Below are 22,531 nucleotides of genomic sequence, written 5' to 3'. Positions count from 1 at the left end.
GTAAGAAAAACTGAAAAGTATACAATTAAAACACAGACCAGTAGGTGCGACACTGCAAGGGTGAAGGTGATGTTGTCAGGCGTGAGTGCCTGATGCCCACAGACAGAAGCCAGACCCAGAGAACCAGAGGCCGTATCATTTACATCACATTCCTTAAACCTCCTCTACTGGAGTCAGATTTAACAGCAGGATCGATACAGAGTGAAAGAAACCTGACAGGCACGCGATTAGTCGTCTACCAAACCTGTATCTTCACACGCACAAGCTGCACTAGGAAAAATAATGAAGAAAATGTGGTAAGTTTGTTTCACTCTTATTAAAGAGGATCTAAAATAGATAACCTCCTCTAACGCTAGAAGGACCAGGTCATGTGACGTGTATCTTTGGTACCTGAAAGAACGGGTACTGAGCAAACACAGAGACTCAACGTCGCGGACGTGCTTTATAACCATCCATTTGGCCTGAACCATGGAAGTAAAAATAATCAGAGCAGGAGCGTCCCGCAGCGCAGCGACTGTAGAGAGGTGAGCACCTGTGGGGACACCTGAGTAGAACCTGCTCAGCCCTGGTGCTGGCAAGCCATTCACGTGTATGACGTGCACAGAGACAGGTGCCCAACCATCAGCGGGAACCCGCAAGGTGGACGTGAAGCTGTCAGTGAGAGGTGAAAATCTCACATCTGATAATAAACACTCTTAATTTTCCTTAATAATTCTATTATAAATCTATTACTAAATTCATTAAATTTTTCTTGAGACATTATTCTCCATTTCTTGAAATAGTGTTTTTTTTAAAAAAGGAAAATAGGCAGGAAGCAAAAGTGGGTCAATCATCTCTTTCAGCACTATATTTGGTAAACTAATTTTCGTTCATTCTTTGAAATTCTTCAATTTCAAAATTTCATATAGTCTTCTCGTATATCTCTCTCCTTCCTCCAAAGTAAGACAAACAGTCTCATGCAAGAGCATGATTTAATTAAATGTGCGAATCCGCTGTTCTAATGCCATTCTCGACGATGCCCAGGGTTTTGTAAACCTGAGCTAAAGCGGTACCACAGATGGAAGCAGCATACGATGAACTCGAGCATCTGTGTGTCTCCAGAGACTATCATGAGAGAGGCCTGCCTGCTAGTCCCAAGCCAGCGCAGAGCCCTTCATTGTGTGTTTTCCACAAGAACGAATTCAAGTTGTTAAATAAACTAAAATATCTGATATGCAGACATTTACCAAGAGGTCATTCAAGCATGTAAATGAACACTTACAAACCCCATCTCTTTCCTCATGAGAATAAAAGGATGCACTTTACATCTCTTCCAGTCTCTATGATGGAAAAAAGTTTTTAAATCAAAAAAGAAATCACTTTAGTTTAGTTGGAGATTATGTAGTTGTTTCTCCCAGGTATTAGAACAGCACCAAACATCCCAAAATAGTTTATTAAAATCTTCCTTAATTTGTTTACTTTGCTATACACCTGAAACACAACACTGTAAATCAACTATACTTCAATTTTTAAAACTCTTCCTTAACCTGAAAATGAGGCTTGTAAGAAAAAAGGTATTTTTTAAACTCTAGGCAGAGATGACAATCCGACTGTAAAACCTATGTCCCTCTGTATTATAATACAATTCACAAACGTACACACTTGAAACAAAATGATCTTGGGTGCATAAAGACTCACCATCTGTATGGGTTTCTTGTGGAGATCGCGTTCTGTTACCAGTTTTTCTTGGTCAGTGACATAAAGACCTTTCTGTGCTAAAGCCTGGATGACAGCATCATGGCCCAAAAGGGGTTTCGCAGCGTCGCTCTTGAGGATGAGGCTCCCAGCGCGACAGTACAGCTCGGCCGAGAGAAGCAAATTAACAACAGGCGGCTTGATGTGCTCTTGGTCGTACTGGTCTGTGTAAAACGGCTCTCCAAGCTCCTCTGGCACATTTTCTACAAAGATTAAGGGGAAACAATTTCTTAACAAGATTTCTATAAAAGAAACACAGTTTATCTAATAATTATTCATGTCTTAAAAGTTAAGATTCCTTATAAAAATAACAATAACCCTTTAACTGAAAAGATGATTTATTCGACCTTGGCAGGTAATCTGGAACGAGAAAGAGATAGAATTTGCCTTTACAGAAGATAACGGTTCCGCGTTTATGCTAAAAAGCGACTAGCAAGCGATCAAGGGGAGACGTCCTCTGAGTCCAGGGAGTCTGCGGAAGGTGTTCCCACGTGCACGCTCGAACACGGAGAGCGAGCCACAAGGCTCCGAAAAGCCCATCCCAGCGAATCCGCTCACGTTCAAGCGGTCAACCAGGAAACGCACGATAACAGCAGCTATTTCCAGGGACCGCCAGGCCTCGACGCCTGGGAGTATAGAATCCTTTGCCCACAGCTGCCCAGCTCGCCGCTGCCAGGCAGAACCCGCCCGCCGCGCGCCGTCCCTCTGCCTCCCACCTGGCCTCTCCCTTCCCGCTGGCCTGCGGTGGCTGCTGAGGGGCGGCTACCGCCGCGGTTCACGGAGAACCACCCTTACAAGCCCGCAGCACCAAGAAGCCCTGTTTCCTCCGCCTTCCCACCGACCCCCCCCCACCGCACCCCAAAAAGCCTTCCTGGGCACCCAGCTGCTCCCTTCGGGGGAGACAGACAGGGCAGCTGGGCGACGGGGCGGTCTCTGCGTTTCTCTCTGGCGGCCAGGCCATCCCCCGGGAAGAACGCCAGGCAAGGACGGGCGTCGTCCCCCACGAGGAAAGGCGGGCATCTGCGCAGGAAGCCGGCGTAGAGCCACAGCCACAGAACCTGGCAGCTCTGGCCCGACACCAGCCAGGCCCCCGCCTGCCTTCTCCGGGGAACGAGGGTTCGGGGCCACGCGCCGCCCATCGCGGATTTGAGGAGCCTCCTGAACAGGCAGCTCTAGCACGCGCTCAGCAACGTCGGCCTTCCAAAAAGCGTATTCGCAAGCATTAATGTACTCCGCAGCAGTTTTACCTTACAGTTTTTGACAAGTCCTATCATTTAGAAAAATATTTTCATCAAATAATAGTATCATAACGATTGCACATTCATTTTATATATGAGTATGGTTCTGGGGAATTCAAGGATTTAGAAATAATCCTTACCCTCAAGGAGCCAGTAGTCTACAAATAATCTAGACAGACAGGTAAAGTTCAGCTATTCAGAAACCGGAGACAACACTAAGCAATAAATGATCAAGGGGCTTCCCTGGTGGCGCAGTGGTTAAGAATCCACCTGCCAATGCAGGGGACATGGGTTCGAGCCCTGGTCTGCGAAGATCCCACATGCCGCGGAGCAAATAGACCCGTGCACCACAACTACTGAGCCTGCGCTCTAGAGCCCGCGAGCCACAACTACTGAGCCTCTGTGCCACAACTACTGAAGCCCGCACACCTAGAGCCCGTGCTCCACAACAAGAGAAGCCACTGCAATGAGAAGCCCGCACATGGCAACGAAGAGTAGCCCCCGCTCGCCGCAACTAGAGAAAGCCCCCACACAGCAACAAAGACCCAACGCAGCCAAAAATAAATAAATAAATTTAAAATGAAAAAAATAAAAATAAAAAAAAAAGAGAAAAGAAAATCAGAGGAAGCATCAACTCCAGAAGCAAGGTCATAAACTTAGTTTTACATATGCTGAGTTTGAAACAATAGCAAAAATATCCAAGTGGAAATATCCAAAAAGCAGCTGGGAATACAGGACTCTGCAAAGAGGTCAAGAGTAGATGTACCAATTTGGGATTTTGGAGACATCTAAAAATATCATCCTCATTTAATAATTGAAAACACTTTCCTTCCTTCATAGCTGCATTAATCAGTAGTGAGCCAGCCTTAAACTTAGTAGCTGCCTCAGCGTGATACATGAGCTCCGTTGTAATCTACAGAACACGGTGCTGGCGCTCACTTAAATTTTAGTATCACAGGAGCTAAATGGAAGCTACTCGTAGAGCAAATTTAAAAGGGAAATTATTTGATTTTAAGATAATTATTATACATAATAGATTTTTTCCCCCATAACAATAAAACGTGACTAATGCAGGTGACTTGGTACCTAAACATTAGCTGTGCAAAGAAAAGTGACTGCTCATTATCAGGATGACAAACTTCACCACACCTGTACATCCGCTTACATTTATTTACGGCTTTTACATCCATTCTCACACATGATCTTTATTACAACTTGGTGGAACTGTCAAATCAGACAATACACAGAAAAATATTAGGAATGTATAATACTTAATAAGGGCCTTTATGTGCGGGCACTGTCACAAACATGCGTTCTGTCGTTCAATACTAACAACCCTCTTGCCCCTATTTTACAGATAAGGAACTCAAGAAAGGTTATCTTGCCCAAGGACACATAGCTGATAAATGCAGAGTCTTAGCTCCAAACCTTGTAGCTAAACAGATTCAAAAATAACAAAGGTTTGCCAGGATCACCAAGCTGGAAGGTGGAAAACATATAGCTTAGGGGCTACTTTCATTTTATTATGAGAAACCCACAAATCTAAGTGATGAAAGTGTAAGTTTCAAAAAGATCTCAATGCAAGGAAAAGGGAAGGGATCCACAGCAAGTCAAAGAATGTTTCAAGAATATGACAAAAACAGATTATTCCACCCCAAAAGAATGCAAAACTGCATATTGAGTATTGTAAAGTAGGTCACTTTTAAGAACAAGTCTTCAAGAACTAAATATGCTTAAAAGAAGACTTCGAAAATGTCCATCATTTTGCCAACAGTACAAGACTGTCATTTTTTAAAAAACAGTTTGGAGTTGTATCACATTTTTAAAACAAATGAACTGAAACCACATATTAGAAAATAAACAGGCAAAATCAAAGATAAGAGGTTTCACCCTCCCCCTCACCTCCAGAGTACAAGAAGGTAAGAAATTAATACTTCAAGAAACTGAAACTCCACTCCCAGAATTGCAAAGGGTAAGAGACAAGTTCTTCTTGTGCACCAGGACTTAAGCAAGAACCTACCTTACTCATGTTATTATAAATCCTGACGAGGGCTAAGCTTTGAAATTAACAATCACCTGAAATGCTTGGGCACGGGCAGAGGGCATAGAAACAGTCTTGCTCAAGGCACTTTTCTATAAAGCTGAGTTAGTACTAGTTGCATCCGTACACCAGCAAATGACACAGATTTCCTTAAAACAGTGAACGGTCAGGGGGTACAAGGGGAATGCAACTGAGAAATATCACCACTCAACCATGGGAACACTGCCTTATTTTCCAAATCTAAAAATTATGTCTAAGGCAATTACTAAGACAGAATTTGTGAGTTTCAAAAACTCCAAGTAAAAGTAAGTCCTACACCTGGAACTCTAAATTAACCAAAAGACACAAAAAAATGGTCAGTTAACATTTTTTTTTAAAATCATAGTACCAGTAATCAAAGAAAGTTACAATGGGACTTTGCCTATCAAAATGGCAAATAATTTTTAAACCCACTGTTGACAAGGATGTATTAAAATGAGTACATCACAGAAATCCAAAAAAGAGGGGATATATGTATACGTATAGCTGTTACACTTTGCTGTAGAGGAGAAACTAACACAACGTTGTAAAGCAACTATACTCCAATAAAGATTAATATATAAAAAAAAAAAGAGTACCTCCTACATGACCAGAGGGCAAGGGCCATAATTATTCCCCATAATACAAACCGTAGCATCTTAGTGCCTGATACATGGCGAGCATGAAATAAATATTTGATGAATGAAAATGTTATTATTTTTTTTTAAATTTTAGTCATTAGTCTTGTCCTAAAGGGACTCCCAGATTTCAAATTTCCCCTCAACTCCCAGATTCTGTACTAGTAATCCTAATTTACTCCTTGTACCTGCTTTGAAAAACCTGAGAGTTTTCCCCTAGGCCACTCTTTACTTCTGCAATAGTATCCCTCTCAAAACCAAACCTTTTTCAGTTAACCTACATTCCCCACCATCAGGAGGCAGCATGACAGAGTGGGGAGAACTGGGGCTTTGGATTTAAAAGCTGTGTCTTACCTGACCCGGGACCGTGAGTGCAGGAATTGTCTGTCCTGAGTTCAGGCTCCCCAGTCGGCACAGGTGTGCAGCCGTGGCTGCTCTTGCCTTCAAGTTCCTCCACCTCTGGGCCCACCACACCGCAGACGCTACAGGGTGCCACGTCTGTCCCTCGGGGCCTGGGCACCAGCTGCTCCCCTGCCCCTCATCCTCCTCCTGCGGTCGGCCTTCCCATCGGGAGCTCAGTCAGCGGTCATCTCCCAGATACACCTTCCCTGACCCCAGGCAGTCATCCTGTTTCAATTACTACTATCCCGTAATATTGAGGTTTGCTTATTTCTACCCCCTCCCGCTACGGCGCAGCCTCGAGGAGAGCAGGATACTTTGCTGTCCTCTGTCACAGCACCTAGAACAGTGCCTGGAACACAGCAGGCACTCAAATATTTAAGCATGTACAAGGTAAAGTACCTAAACTGAGCCCGGCCTTCAAAGAAGACACCAGTGAAGTTAGCGCCCCTGCGCCCTCCACGCACCCAAGACATGCTGAAGTCACCTCCTCCACTCCTCTCCCTGCCCTGAGAGACGCAGGGACCTCTCCTGAGCTCCAGATCCTCACAACCCTTCACGTCGCAAAGAAACCCCAAACCCAAAACCAGAGCCCAGTTTCTCAGAGACAAGGGCAGTAGGAAACATGGAAAGGGGGGAATCAGAGCGAGCTCTGCGGAGCTGGACTGAGACGGGAAGTATCAGTATGAACACATGGTGTCTGACATGTACCTGTGACAGAGGGAGAAGCAGCTGTAGCTGCGTGTCACATCTGCACGTGCGTGTTTCCTAGCTCTGTCTGCTAAATCCCAGCGGCAGTAAGCCTCGCACCTATATCTCAGTTTCTAATACGCCTCCCATTAAAACGAACCAGGGGCTTCCCTGGTGGCGCAGTGGTTGAGAATCTGCCTGCCAATGCAGGGGACACGGGTTCGAGCCCTGGTCTGGGAAGATCCCACATGCCGCGGAGCAACTGGGCCCGTGACTCACAACTACTGAGCCTGCGCGTCTGGAACCTGTGCTCCGCAACAAGAGAGGCCGCGATAGTGAGAGGCCCGCGCACCGCGATGAAGAGTGGCCCCCGCTTGCCGCAACTAGAGAAAGCCCTCACAGAAACGAAGACCCAACACAAGCAAAAATAAATAAATAAATAAATTAATTAATTAAAAAAAAAAAAAGAAACGAACCAGGACTCCTCCAGAAATGGCTGTTTCCTCCCAGGCTGGAGCAGGAAAACTGCAAGATCAGTTGAGAACGTGTGTGTGTGTGTGCGTGCGTGCACGCACGTGTAAGGAAAGTAAGGAAAAGCTAACAAATGATGGGACCATGTCAAAAGGTCACAGGATTCAGCCGGAAGGAGATCCCATTGACCAAATCTGAGACAATCTGAACATCAAAATAAATAATGACAATAAAAGATTATAACCCACTGAATAAAACAAGAATGTCCACCCTGATGTAAACAAATAAATGAATAAGTATGTGAAAGAAAAAGAAGGGAAAACTCTTCCTTGTAGTAGAATACCAACTAAAAATGGGATAAAATAAATGGGATAACAACTGATTCAAGCAAGAATCATTTTGGATGCTAAATTGGTGGGTTTGATGAACAGGGTATTTCAAATTATCTCCCCACAAATTGCTTCTTAATTAAAGATGGAAAATAATAACTTTATAGTGGAGAGAAATGGCAGATACCGCCTGAAGCAAGTGATCAAAGTCTGCATCACCAACTGAACGTACATCGTGTGCCCCTGACACAACCCACTGAAAACACAGCACCTCTTCTGCGGTCGTCCCTCCAGGTTTGTATAACTTGAATCCATCAAGAAGACACGTTAGACAGATCCAAATGAGGGACATTCTATAAAATAACTGGCCTACTGTTTTCACAAGATAAAAATACATTTTAATAAAGGGAACAAATCGACCCTGCAGGCTCAGACATTTGGGGGGTACTGAGAACTGGCATTTCCTACCTCCTGCCCCCACCTCCCTGGCATCTCGGCGTGTGAGGGAGGACGTCAAGCTGATCCTGGGAGGAACAGAGGGTAAGGAAACTGTGCTCTGTCTAGGTATTTCTCCTCTGGGGCTTCCTGGCTGCCCAGTGGTTCATCTCTGGTGCCTCCTGGGCATCCCTGCCCAAGCCCCCCGAGGAACACAGGCATGCTGCCAGGCAGGGGGCAACAAAGCACACCTGCTGCTGGAGAGACAGGTGATGGAGGTGGCAGAGATGAGAGGGGGTGCGAGGGTGGGTCAGCTGGAGGCAAGCAGGGAGGGAAAGAGGGAGCGTAGAGAGTAGGTGGTCAAAGGACAAGAAGGAAGAAAGCCAAAGAAGATGGGGTGGCACCAGGGGACAGGAGGAGGAGCGGGTCTGGAAACGTCTCCGGTTCCTGGGTCTCCATCACCTCTTGTCTGGGGCAGGGGTCTGTGTACTGTTCCTTCAGACTGTCTCGGTATTCTTGTTGGGACACTGCCCGCAGCCACACCAGAATCTGACCATCGTCCCAGTCATGGAGCCCAGGGGCGGAATGAGGGCCCAGCATTCCAGAGAGGGCAGAGGACCACGAGGCAGGAGGTGGCCCAGGTGGAGCCTGCAGGGAACCGCCTGCTTGTGCCGGGGCACAGGGCAAAGACAGTGCCCAGGGCAGGGGCCTGACACCCAGCTCAGCATGCAGCTGGGGTGCTGAGGCTTCACAATGTCAGTATCACGGAAGACAGAGACAGACTGAAACGCCGTTCCAGGTTAAGGAGCCGACCGAGACAAGTCTACTAAACGTGATGCATGATCCTGGACTGCGTCCTAGAATGGGAAAAAAAAAGCAGCAACACAGGACATTAAGACAATGGCAAATCTGAATAGGGGATGTGGATTAGATAATACGGTATCGAAGTTAAATTTCCTTATTTTTATAATTTTACTGAGATTATCTGAGACTTATCGTTCATCTTAGGAGAGAGCCTGAAGTATTTAGGGGTAGAGGGTACAATGTCTCTAATTCTTTCTCAGACAGTTCAGAAAACATTACGTGTGTGTGTCTGTATATACAGACACACACAGATTTATGTGGGGGAAGGGAAAGGGAGAGAATCATAACGCAAATGGGACAAAAGGTTAACAACTGGTAACCCTGGGGAAAGGGTATGCAGGAGTTCCTTGTACTATTCTTATACATTTGAAATTACGCTGAAGAGAGTCATGAAACCTCAAAATGCCCCAAATCAATCTTCTCCCCAAGCGTAATCATTCCCGGTGTTCCCTGCATCACAGAAGTACAGCGGCATCTAGGCGTCCCTCAAGCCCCAGACCAAATCCATCACCAAATCCAGCCCAACCCTCCCCTTCTCGCAATCTCAGCTCACACCTCCTGGTCTTGGCTCTCGGAACTCTGCATCTGCACTACTGCATTACTCCTATACTTGTCTTTGCAATGTTCACACCTGTCCCCACTCCAAACCATTCTCTACTGGAGCCAGAATCTGCTTATTTCCCGTAGGCAAACTTGAGCACGTCACACACCCTGCCAAACCTCAGGGTTTTCAATGACTTCTGCTTCTTTAAGGACTCAAAGCCTTCCTCTGACCTACAAGAAAGACGTGACGCTGCCCCTGCCGGCCCACTCGGTTCCTGGAACCATGCACACTCGCTTCCCCTGCAAAGCCCTGCCACATTCTCGTCACAACTGTTCAAATGCTCTTTCTCCCTATTCTTTACTCCCTTCCAGATTCTTGGGGGCCAGTGATCCATTCAGTTTGGTCCAATTTCCCCCCAATAAAGGGAAATAACAGAACAGTTATCCTGCCTTTCCTGTACCTCAGAAAATGCACTTTTACTTCCGAGGCTATTCAATTCTGTTATAAAAGATGCATAAGTCTGTAAAATATATGTGAAACCTTTTAAGATATTTGAAGTATAGATAAGTACTAGTAAGCAAAAAGTTGTTAATCATGGACAGAACTCAAAGAATGTATCAAAGGTAAGTGGTTAGCAGCATATGTATGTTAAACATAGTAAGGAATGGAAAAACCAAAAGATACCTAATATTCATGAGGTCCCAAGGTGCTAACTATTCATGATACACAAGATACACCAGGCAATAAATATTCATGATATATTAAATATACATGAGGCTAAACAAACAATAGGCAATGAACACTAAATATACATGAACACTTAAAATTCATGAATGCTTAACTGGGCCACCCATCAGTGACACACATTCTGGCCTACGTGTGCTCTGCCCAAGGCGCACAAGACCCAAGGCTATTCATCAGGCTTCCCGACAAGCCACAGCTGTGGCAGGCATGCATGTCCTCTGCGTCTCTGGTGGAGCAAGTGTGCGGCCTTGTGTCACTGTGGGCCTCCTTGTTCGAACCTCAGCGCTGGTTGTTGTGACCGTACCATCTGTGGGCAAGGCTGATGGAGCAGAAAGAGACAGACAAAGAACGAGGCGTGGTGTGCTGCAGGATTCGGGGAGGGTGTGTTAATTCACCCCCCCCCTCTTTCCTTCCCCTCGCTTCTCCCTGTAAACTGATTTAACAATCCATGTGATTTAAGCACTCTGATTTGGTCTGTGAGTCTTCCTGCTCCGTGACCTCCAGGGTGGGTGCCTGGCACTTCAGCGTAGGAATTCCTCCCCCAGGGCACCCAGACATTTAATACAGGGAAGAGAATTCCCACTAACAAACAAAGAAGTCATGACACAAAGAGAAATAACGAGACAGTAAGTGCCTCCTGGTGGAAGTACACAAACCTATGGAGTACGCAGAAAAAAAAAAATCAAACTTGAATCTGTACAATTCTCTATATTTAACTGTCAATGTATAAGAAATACAGGGGACAAAAAGAAACCTGTTAAACAATCCCGTGGTGATCCAGGCCGTGGGAAACGACAGGACAAATACTATGGTTTCTCCAGTAAGTAAACTGTAAGGAAAACAAAATTAGATGGAGGGGGAGCCTATATATTTAAAAAACTTAGAGAGACATACCAAATTGCAAAGGATGGCCCCTATTTGATACTGAACGGAACAAATGAACTGTAAAACAGAAAAGTGGAAACAAAAAGATGACTGGTGATGTGGAGCTGTGTGATGACGGCAGGACCACGGTAAAGTTTAAAAAGGGAGCGCCTGGGGACTTCCCTGGTGGTCCAGTGATTAAGACTTCACCTTCCAATGCAGGGGGTGCGGTTCGATTCCTGGCTGGGGAGCTAAGATCCCACATGCCTCCGGGCCAAAAAAAAGACCAAAACATAAAACTGAAGCAACACTGTAACAAACTCAATAAAAACTTTAAAAATGGTCCACATCAAAAAATCTTAAACAATAAACAAATAAAAATAAAAAAATAAAAAGGGAGCGCCCGGCTGCCGGAGACACTAGTATGTTTATAGATGCAATGACACGATGTCCGGGACTTGCTTTAAATAACCGGCGGGGGGGGGGGGGGGGGGAGGCGGTGAGCCGCTGGCCGTGGAGGTCAGACGCGAAGTTCGCTGTCATTGTAGGTGTTTGAGATTTGCCATTGTCACACGGCTTCGTTTGCTTGAAGAGGAAGGAGGAGGCAGGACAAGGGCAGAGAAGTTTCTCTGAGGAGCCCTGGGTGCCCTGGGACAGGACGTGAGAGAGGGCGGGGCGCGGGAGGAGCCTGCCCCCCCCACCCCCGCCTGCCCTCCGCCGACCCAGGTGCGCTTTCCGTGCCGCGGCGAACACGTCCCCGGCCGCCCCGCTCGCTTTCCTCCCCCGCTTCCCCTGCACACCTTCCGCCGCCGAGCTGCGAAATCCCGAGGCGCCTCCGGCCGCGCCTTCACCCCCCAGGCTGGGCCTCCTGTCCCGCTTCCTCGCTCCCCCTCTGGTCACTCTCTGCGGCTCTCCTGTCCTGGGGGCCTCCCCCCACTCTCCCGCGGGGTGACTGGCACTTACCCACCCTGCGTATCTCCATCACCACCTCGCCTCTCATCCCCGAGATCTTCTGGGCCCCACGCGGGGCTCTTCAAGGGCCCAACGCACACACCCCCGTCGCGGCGCTGCTCTCTCCCGCCCTCTTTCCCTCGCACACACAACCTGGCCCTCTCCCACTGTTCTGTGCCTCAGCAAGGAAAGTCGGTCTTCCCACGCCCCACAATACCATCTTTCCTTCGCCGTGTCCAGCCAACCACCAAGCCTTACCTTTGACGCGCATCCACTTCCTTCCGTATCCACCCGCCTTCAAGCCGCTGCCACCTCTCACCTGGACCATAACAACCTCCTAACTGCTCCCCCTTCACAACCCTTCGTCTCCCTCCAATGCATTTTCTGCTCTGTATCCAAGACATCTTTTTCCTCGCTGTGGTCAAATACACGTAACATTAAAATCGCCATTTCAACCATTTGTAAGTGCACTCCCAGAGATCTTTTGAGAAACAGTCTTCCAACAACATTACCAAGTTTAAAACACAAACTGAGTGGCTCAGGGTCCAAGAGGGAAGGAGACTTTCCACTAGACCTAGCCTTTTATACCTCTGGACTTTTGAATCGGTGCCTGTCTCACCTCTTCAAAAAATGTTAAGTGTCAAAAGTAAAAATTTCAAGAACTTATAATCAACACCTCTAAAATCTATGTTAAAAAAAATGGAGGTAGCTAAAAAAGAAAAAAGGATTATTTCTGCTGTTTCAAAATCTGTTACAATACAAAATTCTACAAAACACGTAAATTAGAGAAAAACTTACAAGTCAGCACCCTCATAATATGAATGTCATTAAAAAAAAGAATGGAAAACAAGAAGACAGTTGAAAGAGAGTCTTGAAAGTAGCAGTAAAATGCCAGCAGAAAAAAATGAAACCATCTACTTTGAAACTTTCCTTTGCTGAGGACAAATGTCTTTTAAAGTATTTCAAACATTCCAAATATTTTTTATTCCAAGAGCCTAAAGTACTCAAAATTTGCTTATAATTCCCATTTTAGAGATGGAAAATGGTTTGAAGGAGATGGCTCGGAGTGGGAACGGGGGTAGATTCAAAATAACTTTTTAAGATCATACACACACATTCCCAGGAACCTGTATTTGTTAAATATGGAGTAAGGAGACGAACACTTTTTCAGTGAACTGAAATTCTATTTCTTTACCTCAAAAAACCATTTTCAGGTGCTTCATAAACTCGACTAGGCCTAACACTCGGGGTGCAACCGTGAGGGTTACACAGGGAGTTCGGTTTTCTCTCTAGTGCTGGATTCCCAGCCTATGTTTTATTTTTCCCAGTTCATAGTTGAAAAAGTTTTTTTTAATTTTTGAATTTTATTTTATTTATTTTTGTATACAGCAAGTTCTTATTAGTCATCCATTTTATACACATCAGTGTATACATGTCAATCCCAATCTCCCAATTCATCACACCACCACCACCCCATCCCGCCACTTTCCCCCCTTGGTGTCCATATGTTTGTTCTCTACATCTGTGTCTCAATTTCTGCCCTGCAAACCGGTTCATCTGTACCATTTTTCTAGGTTCCACATATATGCGTTAATATACGATATTTGTTTCTCTCTTTCTGACTTACTTCACTCTGTATGACAGTCTCTAGATCCATCCACGTCTCTACAAATGACCCAATTTCGTTCCTGAAAAAAGTATTTTTAATGAAAAGAATTCTTTGAAATTATTAAAGAAATACAATCCCATTCCACAATGGGAAACAGAATATCCAAAGGTAGCCTAAGTGTGAGATGGATCAATTCATGTTTCAATGTATATGCTTTTTCTTCTAAAGAAGGCAAAACAAATGCTTATTATCATGACTATTCAGCAAGCAGGGGAACTGAGACAAAGACTTTAGGAAAAAGCCCCCAAAAAGGGAGCAGGTGGTAGAAGGAGAGCTGGAAAGACACTACACTGTCGGGGTGTCGCCCTTTAACCCAGAATGTTACGTTGATGCAGAATGCGTGTTTAAAAAGAAAAGGAGAAACCATGCAAGGCACAGGAAGGAAAGTGCTAAACATGATCAGTGAATCCAATTATTATCTCAGCAGAAGCACCATGCTGTGACTACTAACAAATGTGTAATATTAATTTAAAGATCATTATTTGTAATTTACCAATAGAAAAGGTCCATAAACTAGTACCTAAAAAACTAGATCCACTGGGGGGGTGGGCGGGGAACGACCCTGAAATGACAGATCAATGCTAAATATGTTTCCTATTTCTGTACTAACTAATCAAATACAAACAGGTTTGTTGAAGGAAAATTAAATATACTTTTAAATTCCACGAAAAACAAAAAATTTCAGGGACCTCCCTGGTGGCGCAGTGGTTAAGAATCTGCCTGCCAATGCAGGGGACACGGGTTCGAGCCCTGCTCCAGGAAGATCCCACATGCCGTGGAGCAACTAAGCCCGTGTGCCACAACTACTGAGCCTGTGCTCTAGAGCCCACATGCCGCAACTACTGAGCCCATGTGCTGCAACTACTGAAGCCCGCGTGCCTAGAGCCTGTACTCCACAACAAGAGAAGCCACCACAATAAGAAGCCTGTGCACCACAACAAAGAGTAACCCCCACTCACCACAACTAGAGAAAGCCCGCGTGCAGCAACGAAGACCCAATGCAGCCAAAAATAATGAATAAATGGATTTGCCTTAATAAATAAGTAAAATAAATAAAAATAAAAAAAAAAAAAAAAAAATTTCACACTTACATTTGAAAGGTTTTCACGCTTTCTTTGTGCCTTCACTTCCAGTATTATACTACAAAGCTGTAATGAACTCTAGGTAGAGTATAACACAGAGGTCAAAATACAAACTTTAGTATAATAAAGGTTTTGACTCTAATTTTTGTTCCACCATTTACAAGCTGGATGATTAAGGGCAAGTTATTTAACCCCTCTAAACCCATTTCCTCTTTTATAAAAAGGGCAAACTATCATATTTCCTAAATTCTTATTTTCCATTTGAATATCTGTGAAATCAGGACATGTTGTAACAAATTCGTACTTTAATGTCCAAAAAACCTTTTTAAATTGAAGGTGTATCTCACAGTCTTCATAGCAGTGATTCTTAAGCTGGGGTCGTATTGGCCCCAGGAGACAGCGGGAATGTCTGGAGACATTTCTGGGTGTTACAACTGGGGAAGAAGTAGGAGTGGGGAATACCACTGTCACCTAGTGGGTAGAGGCCAGGATGCTGCTAAAATCCTACAATACATAGGACGGCCCCCTCAACAAGGAAGGAGCCAGCCAGTAGTTCTGCAGTGGGAAACCCTACCTTAGAGTGGCAGAAGAAGAAACAAAATAATATCTACTTAATAGGGTCGTTCTCAGAATTAAAATAAGGCATATAAAATGTTCAAAACTGTACTTAACACAAAGTATGTGCTCAATAAATCATAGTAGCTTTTTCAAAAATCCAATGTGCTTAGGGTAATTTATTTATCTACTAAACAAATACCAAATTCCCTAACGTGGCCCTTCAAACAATCCCAATTTACCTTTCAAGCTGCATCTCCCACTACTCATCACATAAACCTCCTCCAATCCTGCTGGTCTATGTTGTTGCACTAACGGCACTTGGGTTCCGCACTTGGGTTCCGAGCTCTGTGTTGGCACACAGACCACGTGCTCCACCCGCCACCCGCATCTGCCACTCAGGCATGGTTTAAATACCTGTAGCCTTTGACACTGTTAATAAGACCACCCACCTGGAAACTTTCTCCTTCCAGGGCCTCAGTATCTTTACACTTTCTTAATTCTCTTCCTAACTCTCTGCTCTAATTCCATCTTCTTTTCCTCAGCCTCCTCCCAAAACTATTCTAAGTGTTCACCACCCTAGATTCTGTCTCAAATCTTTGCTATCGCTCTGTGGTGTCATCTACTTCTGATTTCAATTACACTTTATAGGCAGAAGATTCCCAAACTGCTATTCTGTAGCCTCACCTGGTCAATCATACTCCCTACCCACATTTACAGCTACCTACCTTACTAGATTTCTCAGATAAGGTAGCTGGCCAACACATCAAGCTTAAGGTTCCCCAGAACAAAGCTGACTTGCCATTTAACTTGCTGCTCTCCATCTCTGCCAATGGCACTGGACTCACCCTCCCAGTCACCAAATCTCAAAAGCTCAAGTAACCTCATTCTCCTTACAACCTCAGGGGACCTCATCCTCTCCCCATGCACCCCAAATTCAGTCATTTAGAAACACTAGGGGGCTTCCCTGGTGGCGCAGTGGTTGAGAGTCTGCCTGCCAATGCAGGGGACACGGGTTCGAGCCCTGGTCTGGGAAGATCCCACATGCCGTGGAGCAACTGGGCCCGTGAGCCACAACTACTGAGCCTGCGCGTCTGGAGCCTGTGCTCCGCAACAAGAGACGCCACGATAGTGAGAGGCCCGCGCACCGCGATGAAGAGTGGCCCCCGCTTGCCGCAACTGGAGAAAGCCCTCGCACAGAGACGAAGACCCAACACAGCCCAAAATAAATAAAGAATTAGAAACACTAGGGATTATACCTTTGCAATGTTTTTTCTATCTCTTGCCTCTTTTCCATTCATTTGACTTCTCCCCAAACAGCACATGGTAAAGTGGGCTGCCTGAAATCAGGCTCAGAACACAGCACCATAAGCTGGGTGGCTCTGGGTGAGTCCCTAACCCTCTGGGCCTCGTTTCCTCATCAGTAACACTGGAGTGATGGAAAGTTTCCACCTCTCAAGGCTGGCATGAGGATTAAAATGAGATGATACACGGAAAGTGACCGACACACAGTAAGTACTCAATTAATATTAGCAGCATTTCCGCACGGCTGCTTCAAGCTCTCACGATCTCTTGCCCAGACTCCTACAAGAACTTCCCAAACAGGCCTCTCTGCAATCAGTCTCTCTTAACCACAGTGCTGTCCGCTGAGAGCACATCCTTCACATGTGCATGAGAGTCAGGTATGAGACAAGTTTTTGAGAAAACGTGTTGGGATATACAAAGAAATGAAATAAGGGTTATTTAAAATAGCAGATGATTTTATATTCTGCTATATGTTTTGTAGTTTGTATCAAACTACACGGTATGAAAGGGAGAATGATAGTTGATAAAGTTGAAATGATAAAGTGACACTAGGAATTGGGCCTTAAGTGCCACGTTACGAACTCCAAATGCTGGGAATTCCCTGGCAGTCCAGGGGTTAGGACTCAGTGCTCTCACTGCCATGGCCTGGGTTCAATCCCTGACTGGGGAACTGAGATCCTGCAAGCCTCACAGAGCTGCCTCCAAATGCAAGAATTCAGTAAGGAAGAAGGTCATAAAAGGGTTTGCACCCACCATTTTCCCCAAAGCACTTAAAGCAAACTCAGTAATATCACTGCTAAATGGGTTAAGCTGTTCAAATACATTAGACACAGCACAGTTTAACTTCCCCCTCTTCCGCAATTTGCTTGAAGTATCTAATTGGTTTACAGATTAAAATTCACCTAAACAAACTTATTCTTCATTTGATCAAAACTGTACCTGCATTCTTCCACAAAATAAACTATGAAGATTTGGGTTATTTGGAATATTTTTAGTGTAAAGAAAAAGAATATGATTCCAAGCTCTGATAGAAGACTTCAAATTAAGTAAATACTCTATTTGCTTTCTAGGTATTACAATGCTAGCGCTTTATTTACCTTTTATAGTTCAGTAACTTCATTCTGTGCCCAAAATTGATTTCTAGCTATCATTTGAAATGAATTTTCCAACATACGGTTCTAAAATTGACTTCTTTTTAATATGTCAAAAGTTAGAAACTTTCTAACGGAAAAAGACTAAATTGGTGCCTGAAGACCGGACATGTCATCATTAAAGAAGTGATTTTAGTAAATCATAACTTAAATTTGGGCTAATGTTTTGAATGATTAACTGAATACCACTAGCAATACCTCTGAAATATGTTGTCTACTAACATCTGCCATATAACAGTATCTGCAGCAAATGCAGAAAATTTACATCAAAAGAAATGAAACATTACATTTTTTCAACTCACTCCATATAAATTTATACTTTGAAAGACTGTTGATTAAAGAATAAAATGTACAAAGATAACATTCTTAATAATATAATTTCTTGTTACTAAGTGACTCTTAAGGTCTTCTAAGCTTGATTTTCATTCCATTTTAAATATGACTTTCATCCACTCTGTTGCCAAGACAACTGTAAGTACCAACAACATTCATCTAAACCATCTCAGAGTGTGTTAAGATCTGCCCATCCTTTAAAGAAAATAAATCAATAAGACTTCTAACGCGTGCTGTGTGCCCATTCTGCACACTGGCAGATGAGAGGCTTACTGTGCAGAGCGGGGTAAACAGCGCAGACTTAAGAGTCAGAAAGACCTGCACTGGCCCGCGGGATCCACCACTCGCCAGATGTTTAACCTTGAGCAAATACATCTGAACTTCTTCCCTCACCTGCAAGATGAGGACAATATCTTTCCAGAGGGATGCTGTGGGAATAAACGAAGCAATGTGTTTGAGGTATCGGGCATACAAGAGGCATGCCTGCCCTCACCAACGCCATACCCTTCAGTCAGACAATCAAATCAAAGCTCAAGTCTGCCCGTACTAAAACTGTGACCGTGGGGAAGTTGTTTCACCTCTCTGCACTGGCGTCCTCTCTTTTTTAAATGAGGAGTACGCCACCTACATCACAGAGCTGCTGTAAGTCCCAAATACACGACATAATGCAAAGCATCTAGTGCAGTGCCCAGGCACAACACACATTCCACGGATACTCTGTTCCTTCCTCTTCTCTTCTTCGCCAAGTGTGTTCAACACTTGTTTCTCAACTGGTCCAGGATCTAGTAAACTTGCCTGACAGGTATCCAGGGAGTAGGCCGTTTTCTGCTTAGGAACCCTCGTGAATCCAGGGCAACACTGTGGCATCTGTACTACAAGTTTCCTCTCAGTTTCAGAAGGAAAGAAAATATTTTTGCTATTCCCTCTGCCTTCCATTTTGTACACATTGCTTTTCCACAGAGGTCATTATATCAATTTCACTCTTTCCATCTTTTCTAAATACTTAAATAGGGACTTCCCTGGCAGTCCACTGGTTAAGACTTCGCCTTCCAATGCAGAGGGTGCAGGTTCAACCCCTCGTCGGGGAGCTGAGATCCCACATGCCTCCCGGCCAAAAAACCAAAAACATAAAACAGAAGCAATATTGTAACAAATTCAATAAAGACTTTAAAAAATGGTCCACATCAAAAAAATCTTTAAAAAAAAAAAAAACTTAAATAGCTTTCATTTCTCCCCTAAATGGATATTAGCTTCAGTATGCTGCTTAAGTTAAAACCAAAATACATCTATTATTTTCACCACCGATATCAGTGGTGCCAGAAAACAAAAATATACTAACACTTTGTGTTTCCTCCCAGGTGTTACTCTACACATTTAGGTCCAAAGAAATCTTTAAAATCTAAATTATTTCAAAATAAATTTTTTATTATATTTACTCCTGATGCTAGTTTTAAAACCTTTAACATCGGGACTTCCCTGGTGGCACAGTGGTTAAGAATCCGCCTGCCAATGCAGGGGACACGGGTTTGAGCCCTGGTCCAGGAAGATCCCACATGCCGCGGAGCAACTAAGCCCATGCGCCACAACTACTGAGCCCACGTGCCACAACTACTGAAGCCCGCGTGCCTAGAGCCCATGCTCCGCAACAAGAGAAGCCACCGCAATGAGAAGCCCGCGCACCGCAACGAAGAGTAGCCCCCACTCACTGCAACTAGAGAAAGCCTGAGAGCAGCAACGAAGACCCAACGCAGCCAAAAATAAATAAATAAAACCTTTAACATCTTTCTACTTCAATATCAAAGCATGATAATTCAAATAAAACAAAAGCTGTCATAAACACAAAATCACTGTAACGTGAAGTTTCCCTCAAAACTAATTCAAATAGTTTTCTAAACACTGAGATTCATTTGCTAGTTAACTAAATATGCAGCCCTGATAGTCACCTGTGTATGTATCCAGCTGTGTATGTTTAAACAGTAAGAATGAATTAAAACATTTACCCACAAATTTTCACGGCCCTAAAATTGGAAATAAGCCATCCTCTTCCCCTCAAAAAAAAACAAAACAAAAAAACCACTGTATTTAACATCTGGAGAAAAGTCTGTAAATATAAGAAACTTCTCAATAAATATTTTACACATCCAATATTTATTAACTAGGCCACAGAAATCTTACAAAATAACTCAAAGTTATTAGATGAAATTACCTTCCATGAGCATCTCCACGTGAGAAGGCAATGCTTTCAGAGCTCCACAACATGGGCTCCTAAAGCAACAGCTAAGGAATTACAACAGGAGGCCCTTTTCCTGTCATTTTGCAAAGACTGGGTAAAGGCGGGAGTGTCTGACGCCTACTGTCCTATACAATTTGTGTCAACAGCACATGCCCTCCAAAAACTCTTCTATTAAAAAAAAAAAAAAATCCCACAGTAGGGAGTTATTGTTTTTCTTAATTTATGAAGCCAAAATATTTGGGAAAAGGAATGTGTCTGAACACGAAGTAAAAATAGGACATGACACACAGCAAGCTAAATATCGGGTTTAAATAACTGGTTTAATAGAGCCTGAAACGTGTACGGGAGGACACGGGCTTCAAGAATGACGACAAAAATTAATACTGCGCTCCGACAGAGGCCACGGTACAGTCCACGGATCGTGAATCGCAGCCATGGTTACAAATGTCAAAGTCAATGTAGTCTGTGTGCCATCCACCTCCTTCCAATAATAACGAAACCAACTCAGATTTCTCGGTGGTGTAATCACAACTATGACTGTGGGGGAAATGAATGCAGCACAATGAGGAAAATACCACAAATTAAAACCACCCCATGTAAAAACATGACCAAATTGGTCACTGGGAGGGGGAAAACAAAAAACAAAAAAACACACCCACTTCTGCTATCCAATAAAAGAAATCTGGCCGCATCCCACCTGCCCAAATCAAGGGCTCCTGATTGAAGAGCAAACCTGCGTTATCCCCCCTCCTTTCTTCTCCCATCGCGTCCCCGAGCCTGTGCGCGGAGACACGCGCGAAGGGGACCGGAGGATGGGAAACAAAACGGGGACGCGCGCAGCCTGCGGGGACAGAGGGATGGAGGGATGGGGGGCGGGCACCACGTACCTGTCCCGAAGGCCTTGGCCACCAGCCAGGCCAGATTGCAGGCGATTTTGGCCCTGGAGAAGTCGTAGTGGTCGAAGGGCTTGATGGCTGGAACAATGAACGTCCTCCTCCCGTCCCGGGGGTCTGCAGCATCCCCCATCTTCACGCGCTCGGGGCGCCGGCCCGCCCTTCACATGGTGCTGTCGGCCGCGGGGTAGGCGCTGGGGGGTGGGGGTCGGGGTCTGGGTCTGGGTCCAGGCCGGGGTCCGGGCCGCTCAGAGCATCGGCCCCGCGCGCCCGGCCCGGGATGAGGCGGCGCCGCGTCCGGCCGTCCCGCGAGCCTCCCGCGAGCGCGCGTGCGGGCGCCTCCCCTTTGTCTCGGCGCGGCCGGGCCCGGGCGCGGCGGGGGCGTCCTCAGCGGTCACGTCGCGGGGGCCGTCCCGCCATCGCGCCGCCCGCAGCGCCGCCCTCCGCTCGCGGCCCTGCCCTCGGGGCGCCCGCCGGCCGGAGCGCGGGGCCGCTGGGACTCGCCGGGGACGCGGCCGGGGGACTCGGGCGGCCCCCACCCGGCGCAGCCGGAGCCGCCTCGGAGAACGTCAAAGTCCCTGCGGCGCGGGCGCCGACAGCCGTCCCTCCTGGCGCCCGCTCCCCGCCACCGCCGCGCTGCCGCACCGCGCCCTCCGCCTTGCGGACGCCGTCAGCCCGGCGCTCGGGCCCCGCCCGGCCAGCCCTGCCCCGCGCTTCCCCTGCGGCCGCCCGCGCTGTAGCCGCCTCCGCCGCCGCAGCTGCGGTTTTCCAGCTGCCGCACTGGACCGAGCGACGGCGCGGGTCTGCGCATGCGTCCTCGCGCGGCCCGCCCCGCCCGCCGCCCCGCGGGGGTCCCGGCGGCCCGCGGAGCATGCGCGGTGGCGGCGGCGGCTCTGCTGGTCAGCCGAGTGCACATCCTGGCGTCCTGGCCCGGCGTGCGGCGGCCGCTGACCCTGCTGGAGAGGCGGGGAGGGAGGGGGAGACGGGCCTCGCTGTGGCTTTCGTGTTTTCGCGACGCAGTGCTGAGGCACAGGGAACTGATGTTTATTACAATGCTTATTTGGTGGCACACACTTTGCTGCCAACTTGTGCCTAAACAATTCCATCTAGTCCTCTAAGTAACCCGAGGGGGTGGGTGTGATCGCTGATTGACCACAAAGGTATAGAGGTCAAGTGGGGTGATTAAGTCACACGTGGGGCTTGACCAGGATTGAGGATCTGGGAAGCTCCGCACCGGTGTTGATTTCATGACTTCAGGATACTTTACTCCATGCTCTCCACTTAAATGTCCTCTCTCGGGAGGGGGGTACATCCATCAGCGCCTCCAAACAAAGCATCAGTTCCTGCACG

The 22,531-nt window shown here is 46.0% G+C and overlaps 1 protein-coding gene across 2 annotated transcripts in view; it reads right to left on the bottom strand.

Moving 5' to 3' along the window:
• The window catches only part of CAMSAP2 (calmodulin regulated spectrin associated protein family member 2), a 105,410-nt gene extending 83,468 nt beyond the window's left edge, over window positions 1-21,942 (bottom strand). The window contains exons 1-2 of one of the 2 annotated variants that reach the window (XM_057543978.1): window positions 21,176-21,942; window positions 1,678-1,937 (exon numbers count right to left, since the gene is read on the bottom strand). In XM_057543978.1, the coding sequence (XP_057399961.1) occupies window positions 1,678-1,937; window positions 21,176-21,314 (399 nt within the window). In that variant the 5' untranslated portion in view covers window positions 21,315-21,942. The remainder of the gene's footprint in view (window positions 1-1,677; window positions 1,938-21,175) is intronic. The other variant, XM_057543981.1, reaches the window with a different exon arrangement.
• Between the last annotated feature and the right edge of the window lie 589 nt (window positions 21,943-22,531).

This window comes from Balaenoptera acutorostrata, chromosome 1 (assembly GCF_949987535.1).
Source record: "Balaenoptera acutorostrata chromosome 1, mBalAcu1.1, whole genome shotgun sequence".
NCBI classification, from domain to species: Eukaryota; Metazoa; Chordata; class Mammalia; order Artiodactyla; family Balaenopteridae; genus Balaenoptera; species Balaenoptera acutorostrata.
This window is presented reverse-complemented; position numbering and strand designations above follow the sequence as displayed.